We start from the raw sequence: 12,399 nt of genomic DNA on the forward strand, positions 1-12,399 counted from the left end.
TAATTCTTAGAATATTTCAAACTTTTTCATTATTATTATACTTGTTATGGTGATCCGTGATCAGTGGTCTTTGATGTTACTACTGTAATTGTTTGGGGGGACCACAAACTGCACTCATATAAGACAATGAACTTAATTGATAAATGTGTGTGTTTTAACTGCTCCACCATCTGGCCCTTCCCCTGTCTCCTTCTCCTCAGGCTTCCTTATTTCCTAAAACACAACAAAATAGAAATTAGGCCAATTGATAACCCTGCAATGGCCTCTAAGTGTTCAAGTGAAAGTAAGAATTGCATGTCTCTCACTTTAAATCAAAAGCTAGAAAGGATTAAGCTTAGTGAGAAAGGCATGCCAAAAGCCAAGATAAGCTGAAATCTAGGTCTCTTACACCAAACAGCCAAGTTGGGAATGCAAAGGAAATGTTCTCAAAGGCTTAAAAGTCCTACTTAAATAAACACACAAATGCTGGGTGGAGGCGGAGGAAGGCAAAATAGCCTTACTGCTGATATGGAGAAAGTTTGAGTGGTCTGGATAGAAGGTCAAATCAGTGACAACAGTTCCTTAAGCCAAAGCCTAATCCAGAGCAAGGTCCTAATTCTCTTCAAATCTATGAAGGTTGAGAGAATTGAGGAAGTTGCAGAAGAAAAGTTAAAAGTTAGCAGAGATTGGTTCATGAGGTTTAAGGAAACAAACCACTGGGGCGCCTGGGTGGCTCAGTGGTTTAAGCATTTGCCTTTGGCTCAGGTTATGATCCCAGGGTCTAGGGATCGAGTCCCACATGGGGCTCCTTGCTCAGTGGGGAGCCTGCTTTTCCCTCTACCTGTCGCTCCCCCTGCTTGTGCTCGAGCTTTCTCTCTCTCTGTCAAATAAGTAAATAAAATTCTTTAAAAAAATAAGGAAACAAAGCATCCATATAATAAATACAAGGTGAAGCAGCAAGTGCTGATGTAGAAGCTGCAGCAAGCTATCCAGAAGATCTAGCTCAGATCAGTAATGAAGGTGGCTACACTAAATATCAGTATTTCAATGTAGATGAAACAGCCTTGTATCAGAACATTTTCTCTAGGACTTTCATAGCTAGAGAGGCAAATGCCTGGCTTCACAACTTCAAAAGACAGCTGACTCTCTTGTTAGGGGCTGATGCAGCTGGTGACTTAAAGTTGAAGCCAATACTCATTTACCATTCTGAAAATCCTAGGGACCTTAAGAATTATGGCTAAATCTACTCTGCCTATGTTCTATAAATGGAACAATAAAGTCTGGACAACAGTACATCTGTCTGCAACATGGTTTACTGAATATTTTAAACCCACTATTGACCTACTGCTCAGAAAAATAAATTCCTTTCAAAATGTTATTGCTCATTGACTATGCACCTGGTTACCCAAGAGTTTTGATAGAGATGTACAAGATTAATGTTTTCTTGCCCGCTAACATAACATCCATTCTGCAATCTCTGGATCAAAGAGTAACTGATTTTCAAGTCTTATTATTTAAGAAATACATTCCATAAGGGTATAATTGCCATAGAAAGTGATTCTTTTGATGGATCTGGATAAAGTAAGTTGAAAACTTCTGGAAAGGATTCACCATTCTAAATGCCATTAAGAACACTCATGATTCATGGGAAGGGATCAAAATATCAACACTAACATGAGTTTTGAAGAAGTTGATTTCAGCCCTCATGGATGACTTTGAGGAGTTCAAGACTTCAGTGGAGGAAGTAAGAAATGGTGGAAATAGCAAGAGAACTAGAATTAGAGAGTGAAGCCTGAAGATGTGACTGCATTACTGCCAACTCATGATCAAACTTTAACAGTCGAAGAGTTGATTTTTGTGGATGAGCAAATAATATAGTTTCTTGAGGTGGAATCTATTCCCAGTGAAGACACTATGAAGACTGTTGAAGTGACAGCAAAGATTTAGAATATTACATAAACTTAGTTGACAAAGCAGCAGGGTTTAATTGTGAAAGTTCTATTGTGGGTAAAATGCTATCAAACAGCATCACAGGCTACAGAGAAATAATGAAAGGAAGAGTCGTTCAGTGAAGTAAACTTCATTATTGTCTTATTTTTAAAGACTGTCACAGCCCCCTCAGCCTCCAGCAATTGTCACCCTGATCCAGCAGCAGCCGTCGACATCGAGGCAAGACCCTCCAACAGCAAAAAGATTGACTCACTGAAAGTTTAGATGATAGTTAGCATTTTTAGTATTGAAGTGTTTTTCAATGAAGGTATGTACATTTTTTAGACACAATGCTATTTGCATACTTAATAGATAAGAGTATAAGGTAAACATAAATTCTATATTTACTGGAAACCAAAAAATTCATTTGACTCACTTTATTCTGATATTTACTTTATTGCAGCGGTCTGGGATCAAACCCACAATTTATTCCAGGTATGCCTGTATTCCTTACGACTGAGGCATGACTTTTTTCAGTGCTCCACGAATTATTGTTGTTTCTCTTCCCGCTTATAAAAACACCTTTCTAGGCCCTGTGTGAGTGCCAGACACTCTTCTCTAATCCTATAGCGTGGTTTCTTCCTGGATGTCCGGTAATTTCTCATATGTATACACTCAAAAGTATTCTGTTAAATACCCAAGGGCAACTCTCTGCAGTTCTCTGGGGTTCTATCTCTCCACTGCTTTCCCCTCTTTGGGAATCTATCCAACAAACTAGAAGACACCTAGGTCTCACTAAACTCTGAAGGTTTTCCTCAACTTATGGAATCTTTTGGTCTCTTCTTGCATTTTCTTTTCCTGTACCATATCCGGAAAATTCTTTCAAGACAATAAGACCTCACCTTGGTTGTTCCCATCTCTCATGGATCACTGTCCTTTTTTGCCCATGGTTCAGTGTCTTAAAATCAGTATTTTTATATTTTTTAATCTTTTTTTTGTATTATGTAGAAAGGTGGATCCAGTCCCTGTTATAACATCTTGGTTAGAAGCAAGTCTATTTAGAGATTTTTTAATTTTATTTAATATTAAATACATTTATTGATTTTATTTTTCATGTTTTTTCACTTTACATATTTTTTGTAAGTGGAAGAGATAATTTAGTCGGCACTCAGTTACAACACAGAATACATACTAGGAACACAGCTGGAAAAGTGGAGCAGAAGGAAACAGATGCAGAAAAATGTCACAAATAGAAGTTTTAAATTTACTCCTGATTTGTATAATTAAGACTTAATCTACACTGAGTAATGTCTAGAATTATTGAATCATATATTGTACACCTGAAACTGATATAACACTGTATATTGATTATACTGGGATTAAATTTAAAAAAAGGATTTCATCTAAATAGTTGAGTTTAATTTTAATTTTCCTAATTTACCATCTGGTAGCCACTCTGTATAGCTATTTTGATTAAAAATAAAACAAAAATATAAACAGATTCTGCTTTTGCTCTCTAGCAAATTAGGACTTCATCAAAAGTAGAGAAAGCTCAGCACAAGGAAATAAAGTCCGGTAATAAAATGCAGAAAATTATTATCAAGAATATGGAAGTTTGAGTATTTTAAAAATATGAACCTTAATTTTCCTGAAAAAATGTCTTATGAATTTAATAATGACACTAAATTTATATATATTAATTATTCTGGAATAATATACTATTCCTTTAGGCTAAAAAATATTGGAGCAAGTAAATATGTATACACAAAAAATGCAGATATGCTTTTTTTGTGAATTTGAAAAAACTATCAGAATTATCAAATGTATTAAGTTAAATGTATGACTAGTATTGTACCAAGGTGCTTAAATTTGTATGCAAGTTAAAATGTCCTTTTAAAACCCTAGAGTTTACTAAGGGAACCCTTCTGAAAATCAAACTAATATTGAAATCAAACCTTCAATTATTATGAATGGTTTATGTGTAAATTTTCTCATCTCATGTCTTTTTAAGGTAAGCTTTTTTGAACACATAGAAATAAAATTTAAAAATTAATTGTGAGGTTTTGCTGATTTTATTCTTAAAGAGCAAATAATTTATATATCAAAAATGCTTCTTGGAAAGTTATTATCAGGCCTAATTTTATAAATGGTATTATAAATTTTAATTTAATGAATTTCTATCATTTCAATAATATAGATCTAAAGTTGTGGAGCCTCTTTTCAACGTCACCTCCAACACTCTCAAGTAAACTAAGTGGCACTAAATATCATTTGAGTGGGTTTTTTAGTTGGGTTGTTGACCTTCAAGGTAATTTTAACGTTATTTGTGCTTTTTCCTAAATTTGTTGGAAAAATTTTGTAAACACTAAAATTTTAAAAATCTGATTTTTTTCTGTATAAGAAAAATGCCAGAAATACAATGAATTCATCAGTACTTATTTTGAGAAAATAATAACTTAGTTCTTTTAAAATTTTTTAAATGTTTGAGGGGCACCTGGGTGGCTGGGTTGGTTAAGCATCTGTCTTTGGCTCAGGTCATGATCCCAGGGTCCTGGGATAGAGCTCTGCATCAGGCTCCCTATTCAGCGGGGAGTCTGCTTCTCCCTCTCCCTCTGCTGCTCCCCCTGCTTGTGCTCTTTCTTTCTCTGTCAAATAAATAAAGAAAATCTTAAAAAAATAAAATAAAATTTTTAAGTGTTTGATAAAAAATTTAATTTTACTCACTGCATGTAACCGATTTTTAGAATTTAGGATATTAAGGAAGTTTTGGAAAATGCACAAACTACATCAGGTGATAGATTACATTTTCTCAAAATATATATTTTCATTGACAATCACATGAGATTAAATTTATTAGACTATTTAGCAATAAACTTAAAGAACATGTTAGTGTGATCTTTTAGGTAACTTGAGTCAATTGAATTGAATCTTCTGAAAATGGCCAATTCTAGAAATTACATTTGACATGTTATTGAATTAAAAATAACATTGAGAAAGAATATTTGATATAAATGCTGCTAATTGGAATAATATGACAGTTAATTAAGTTTCATAGGTGTTTGAGCCTCTTTTTTAAAATTTCTAGATGTGTTAATGAACTGCAGCCTACATTCATATTCATAATCATAAGAGACAAAAACAACAAATTGTTCTATCCCATTTTCTAGAGATTGGCTCATAGTTAACACTACTTGTCCAACTCTTGTGTTTTTGCAAGAATTAGCATGATAAAAGCGGCATGATTTTGCAGATTTAATTATATTTTTGCTGTTATCTGATAATGATCTTGCTTGACTTTACTTTTTATCAATACTCTGTTTCCTAAATTCTATAAATCAAGAGACAACTTCATACATTTCTTGAAGAAATTAAATGCCTACTACATGGCACTTCACACCCAAAACATTTTGCCTCATCAAAGAAACTGTGGATCTTGCTACCTTTAGTTGAAAATTTTAAATATACAAACACTGCAGTAAACCTTTAGGGATTTAGTAAAGGAGTTACGCTCTTGATTTCAAATGTACTACAAAAGCACTTTGCAGTGAACTATGTATTCAAGTATGAAGAATTTCAGTGGCTGAATGCCCTTAGATTCCCCCCCTGCACACCCCGATCCCGATCCTCAGGCCTTCCTATTCTGTTAATTTACATCTAAGCAATTATAATCTTATAATTGAGGAGAGACACCTTTTATCCGTGTAGGGACATATTTGATAACTAATGAAAGTAAAAGATACTCTCCCCAGAAAAAATGTCCAGGCACATACCGTTGTGCAAGCAAGAAAAGCGCCTATAGACCTCCTCAAGAGCTTTCCCTTCGAGCTTTCCAGTAACCCCGACAGCAGCTGACGTTGCACCAGAAAATCACCAACCACTTAAAATGACAACTGCCTCAGAAGAGAACTCCATCCAGACCTAGCTGAGTCCTGCAAAGTCTGATTGTCCTCCCTTCTTTCCCGTTTCCCACTCATTGACCCTTGTACTCCCCACGTAATTTTGTGACTATATTCTCAGTCATGGTGTTGTCCCTGGCACATATCTCATTTCCTTTTCCCCCCCACAGTTACAGCACAAGATATTTTTACTGCTCTTTACTATCCATCCCTGCATCCTCCCCGCTCCTGCCCTCTGCTTCCTGTCCCGGATCTAAAGCCCCACTTCTCTTCTCCATCTGCAGCCACTCTGTGCACACACGTTGAAAGATTTCCATTCTGTGCTCTGGAGGCCTTCCCATGGTTAGTGGATAAAGAATATTCCCTGGAGCTCTAAAGGTGAGGCTGTTTACTCTCCCACACTCCAGGTTACTCCCTCCTCTTTCTCAGAGCCGCTCTTAGATCACTGACTTCTAAGAGTTACCTCTTTAAAGCTCGTTTCTATCACACAGTTGTATCACCAGAGTTGAATCACCAGGGTCGGAGAACAATGCCTGTGTGCAATACTTTACACCATTAAAATACGTTGATTTTTGTGGTAGGTACTTCACTCATGGGAGAACAGAATCACATACAAATATGCACTAAGATTTAAAAAAAAATTTTTCCCAATCCCTAGCCACTCTGAACTGTTTCACATGCAGATGGAGTACCCAACCCTTTACCCCACCTGGGGCTGCCAGGCCCTCCAGACTGTGGAGCTGCGGCCCAAGCACCACCCCCCTGCATAGTCTCCAGTGAGGAGGGGGCCCATCCGCCAAAAACCACCCTGAGGTGGCAGCTAAAGATGGGCAACAGTCAGTCCCAATTTGGACTTGCTGCCTGATGAGGTCCAGGGCTTCTCCAACAGCTAGGGGTCCCTCCTGTCTCAGTAGATGACACTGCACCCAGCCAGCAAGGCCCAGTCCTATCAGGGCAGGCAGGCGGGTATCCTCCAGCTCTGCCTTCAGGTGGGATAAGCACATGTGTGCAGTTTAGTGCCTAGAGACAAGCAGATGCCTTTGTCCCTAAGATCCTGTTCCTGCGACCAGGCCTCTCCAGACCCAAGTCCTGTTCCAAGTCCTTGGTGACCCTTCGTTAAGTTTTGACATAAACTGTGAATGAATACTTCCTCCTGAGTAAAGTACAAAACCCCACTGCATAATTCTACTTGGTGCTGAGAAAAAAAATCAATAGCCATATAATAAACATACTTACAATAACGATGTCTTCTATTAGAAAATACACTTTGTTACTGTTTATATCATTGAGATTGATTTCTGAAAAAGTCTATTTGTCCTCAGCAACCTCAAGCTAACCGTCTCTAATACCCTATCTTACAATATTTTCTAATTAACTAAAATATCTACATTCATGCTGGCTACAGTTTTATCTATCCAGGATAAATGCTATTTATAGTCTTGATTATCCAATATAACAGAAATCCTACAATCAGAAGTAGACTAACTATAATTGTGTAATTCATATCTACGGAAGTCTTCTTCCCAACTTCATCTACCAGGAATATGGAAGACAGGTAGTATTATTTGTGTAACCCATAAGCTAAAGATATCGCTGTATCACTCCAGAACATCTCGCACAAGATATATGGCTTAGACTAATTTTTCCTAACATTCCCAAAATACTGAAGTACTAACTTTTTTATTAACTTACAAAACACAACTATTAATTTTAAAATCATAAATTTGACAACTGCTTTTTGCATTGATTATGAAATCTTACAGGTGAAACACCAAGAAATGCTCTTTATATGTTATTTTGTTCTTGCTAACTTAGTCCAGGATCACCCTATCACATTGTGATGATTCTTTATTTGGCAATGTCCGTTGACCAAACACAATAACATGTTGATTTAAACTGCCAGAAAAATGTGTCAAAAAATCTGGTGTTTGAGAAACTGTTGTCTGTCTCTCTTCCTCTATTTCTCTCTCTTTTTAAAAAAAAATTAAAGGCACCTTATTCTTACTTTCTCTTAGTTTTGGTGAAATTAACCTTAGGATAGTCAGAGGGAAAGGATTCTAGTGAACACATGGAGCTTACCTAATTCTATACTATGCTGTGTCTTGACTTGCAGAAACTTACACACAAATACTTGTACTTCTTAATTATATTGTTAAAGGATGCGGGGGGGAAATATTCCTTAAACCAGGACTTCTTAATGACTTTTGTGTCACTGACCATTTTGAGCCTAAAGCAGCACCTTCTCAGAATGTTTTTAAATAAATACTATAAAATAGGAATATTCACAAAATAAATTGTTATTAAAACAAAGTTTTATCCACACACATGTTATGAGGGAGACTCTGTACCTCAGACACTTACACAGTTCAAGTGTGTTTCAATTAACATTAGGGCATGAAAAACCTTGACCCAGTTATCAAGTCACAAAGTTACAGACACACCATTTCATCGAAATCTATTACATAACTTATGACAAATGGAAATGTGACTGTTTTTTTTAGAACATAATTGTTTAAATCAGTGATACATGCAAATATATAGAGATGCATTTTGGAGCTAGGAAAAATCATGGTATGACATCATTTTAGGGTAAACTCATTCTTACCTTAATGGCAGTGGATGCAATTTGAATGTGGTGAAGTCTCCGAAGGGTGCTGTCCCTGTCAATGAAATAGGAAGCGGCTAGTTGATGTAGCGTCTCCAGTGTGACCATAGAGCTATTGGTGCTGGAATCACTTCCTTCAGATCTTTTGCTCAGCTTCCGCTTGTCCACAAAAATTGTGAGTGACTCCTCTCCTGCATTAATAATATTTAAAATTATTCCATTTTCCACTTATAATCAATTTTTCAATTTTCTGCAGGTGAGGAAGTGTAGATGACAGGCATAATGAAACAAAAGAGTGATAAGCAACAAAAGTCAACTTTTGTGTTGTTCATGAATATTTCTCATGTGCCTAGAAAGGTACGTGAGCTATTGAAGCCTGTAAATACTTATTTAGTAAATGTTGAATAGCTAGCATTTGTGGAACAATTTCTCTAGATTTTATTGACTTTCTCATATAGTTTAGTTTACCTAGCACCTATATGACACAAAAGCAAATTAAGAATGGCAAATATGTAAATGGAACTTAAGTGGGGTGCATGATATAAAATTGTATATGCTCAGAAATGTTTACCGTGGATCAGCATGACTAATGGAAACATGACCAAGCACATTACTAAACACTTAACCATTTTTTTTAAAGATTTTATCTTAGTAAACTGTACACTTAACGTGGACCTCAAACTTACAACCCCAAGATAAAGTGTCCCATGTTGTACAGACTGAGCCTGCCAGGTGCCCCTAGCCATTTTTAATTGAACCTCGAAAATGCAGAGAAAACATACATATGCATATATAGTTATGTAAGCATATATGAATTAAATTCAGAGGTTTCCTACATGTGGCATTACATAAAAATATTATGTGTTAATAAGCTCTGTGGAAATCATTAAACTCCATGGAAGATTTAGGTATTGACAATGGATTTTTGAAGGTGAAATTTGAAGTATAATATAATTAAGCTGCAATTTTCAGTGTTCACATGTTTACAAAAAGTATCAATGGTATTTAAATTTAACATTAAGAACGTGCCGTTTTCAGATTTCCATATTCTTGGATATTCATCTAGCGTATAATTGTCAGACTTGATGCTTACTCTCATTCTCTCAGGAACCCACTGTTCTGGTGGCATTATGCCCACTTACAAATTGACAAGCCAGTTTTATAAAATACCAAATAAATAAAATAATACTAAATTTAAAATGACATATCCTTGGTGACTATCCAATCCTAAGTAACAGCTTATAAGAACAGATAAAGCAAGAGATCGGGTCAATTGATATCAGAAGTAAAGTGTTAACAATGTTATTTCTGAAAGGTCACATTCTCAGTTTGTATTTGGATCCCAGCATGCATACTGGAAATCAAATAGCCTAACTAGAACAGCTGAAAAAAAAAAAAAAATCCTTCAAAAAAATGAATGAGTGGGTCAATTATCAACAGCATTAGGTCATGTGCATGATAAATATCTTTCAGGTGGGAACATCTGAAAGAGAAAAGGGAAAATATTATGTAAATTCCTATAGCAACAAACAAAAAATCCCCAGTGATTACTTACCCCCAGAAAAAGAGGAGAACTAGTGTGGAAGTGTGAGTGAGTGTATCTCAGAAAGACCAATGAATCTGAGGAAAAGAGTGACCCATGTGCCACGCTGTAGGAGAGTACCAAAACAAACCTCCTGAACATGGATGTACGAAGAGCAATAATTCTGTCGTAGTCTAAGAACTCATAATGAGCATCTATCACCCATGCAAGTGCTATGGTCTGAAGGTTTGTGTCCCCTCAAAACTTATATGTGAAATCCTAACCCCCAAAGATGAAAGTATGAAGAGGTAGGGCTTTTAGGAGATGCTTAGGTCATGATATCAGAGCCCACATCAATGGAATTAGTGTCTTTCTAGACTCCAAGAGAGATCCCTTGCCCCTTCCACCGTGTGAAAATACAAGAAGTCTGCAACCCTAAAAAGGGTCCTAACGCAACCATGCTGGCACCTTGATCTTGGACTTCTAGCTTTCAGAACAGTGAGCAATAAATTTCTGCTGTTTATAAGCCACCCAGTCTGTGGTGTTTTGTTAGCAGCCCAAATGGACTAATACAGTAAGAGACATGTCTCATTAAGAAAGGTTAAAAAAAAAAAATGGCAAAGATCTTGGTAAATGTAAATAAAAAGGAAGCAAAGTTAACAGTCTTGATATCCAATATTGTAGAATTCAGGCCCAAAATTATTAAATGGGTAAAAGAAAAACATTGTGTAATGAGGGCTAAAGACTAAGACTTGCCAAGTTGCTTTAATGGCAACACTTTTCATAAAGCAGAAAATACAGGAAATATAGGTTAAAATAGTACAAGAAATGCAAATTAAAATATATTGATATATCACTTTGCAATTATGGAATTTGCCAAAATCCAAAAGTTTGACGACTTTGCCAAAGCTGTTGGCAAACTGGAAGGAAAACGGGCCCTCTGATATATTTCTGATAGTTATGCAAAATGATGTAACTATAGAGAGAAATTTGGCAATAGTTAGCAATAATTGACTCAGCAATCCTACTTTTAAGAATCTATCCCAAAAAACACTAGCTAAAATATGCAAAAGTCTTCTTACCGTGGCTTTATTTGTATATTTGTGGCAACACAGATACCTACCTAATTAGTAAGAATAAACCAGGTTGCATCTATACAGTAGGATACAGCCCGGCCAGAAGAAAGAAGTGAGAATGATTTAAAACATTTATTCATAATAAAATTTTTAAAGTAACTAGTTAAGTTCATGATTTTAATATTATGACTAAAATGAAATTCTGGATGATTTGGCAGTTCTAAGATGATTCCATTTAGAAAATATATCTGAATATCCAAGTTTAACGCCTAGCATTCACGTTTTCTACAGATTCCTATAGAGAGAAGGAAGCTTAACTGCCTATTCTTTAAAATAATATCTAATCTAATCTTTTCTTCAATTCATTAATATATTAAATTCAAAATATGGGTTCAATTGATTTATTGGAAATTAGTTTTGCCTTCTGGCAATTCAAGAAAGCCATTTAAATATGTGAAGAGATCATCGTCACTATCTCTTTTTGGATAGTAGTGGATTTTCTTATTACTGGAGTTGTCCAACATGAATTGAAAAATTATGCATCATTGAGCAGAAGAGATAATTAGATCACTAGAATGGACTCTTGCACTGAATTATGAGGTGCTGGAAGAAAGAAAAATATAGAATTAATTATTATAGTTTATTTTTTAAATATTTTTAAATATTTATTTATTTATTTATTTATTTATTTATTTATTTATTTATTCATGAGAGACAGAGGCAGAGGGAGAAGTAGGCTCCCTATGGAGCAGACAGCCCGATGCAGGACTCGATCCTAGGACCCTAAGATCATGACCTGAGCCTAAGGCAGACGCTTAACCGACTTAGCCACCCAGGCATCGCTAATTATTATAGTTTAGATGTAAGTGTGCCAACTTTTAGTGCCAAAGAGATTTGGGTTTTAGTACTGGCTTCTATTTAGTAACTGAATGATCTTGAACTGTATAACTTGACTCAGTTTCTTTTCATGTAACATGAGCAGAGTATTCCTCAAAGAGTAGCTACATACATGAAACAGATAATATCTGTAAAGGATTTAGAATATGACTGGACTACAGTAAGAATTCAAAAGTTGTTGGCATGGTATTATTCTCTTTTATCTACCTCAATTCCTTAAAATTTATAATAAAACAACTCATTCCATATCTACATATCTGTAGTAATTTTAGCTATTTTGTCTTATTTGTGATGAACAGAATCCTCCTTTTTTTATTTTTTAATAAATGCATGGACCCTCATCCTACCATCTGTATCCACAAATGGTGAGTAAATATCTCTCAAAATAGTCCTTTAAATACTATATCCCTCTCTATGTCTTCACCCTTCAGGTGAAAATTCTTTATTGGGACCTCAGTTGAGTCATATATCACACAAAAAGAGAGTAGTAGCATA

General features: G+C 35.5%; 1 protein-coding gene across 2 annotated transcripts in view; it reads right to left on the minus strand.

The window, feature by feature from the left end:
* The window catches only part of BRINP3 (BMP/retinoic acid inducible neural specific 3), a 364,729-nt gene that overhangs the window by 174,965 nt on the left and 177,365 nt on the right, over positions 1–12,399 (minus strand). For both annotated transcript variants that reach the window (XM_028104768.2, XM_028104769.2), the window contains one exon: positions 8,410–8,600. In XM_028104768.2, coding sequence (XP_027960569.1) covers positions 8,410–8,600 — 191 coding nt within the window. The remainder of the gene's footprint in view (positions 1–8,409; positions 8,601–12,399) is intronic.

This window comes from Eumetopias jubatus, unplaced genomic scaffold (genome assembly GCF_037043125.1).
Source record: "Eumetopias jubatus isolate StellerSeaLion01/CBP00866 unplaced genomic scaffold, mEumJub1_p1.0 scaffold_12, whole genome shotgun sequence".
NCBI lineage: Eukaryota > Metazoa > Chordata > Mammalia > Carnivora > Otariidae > Eumetopias > Eumetopias jubatus.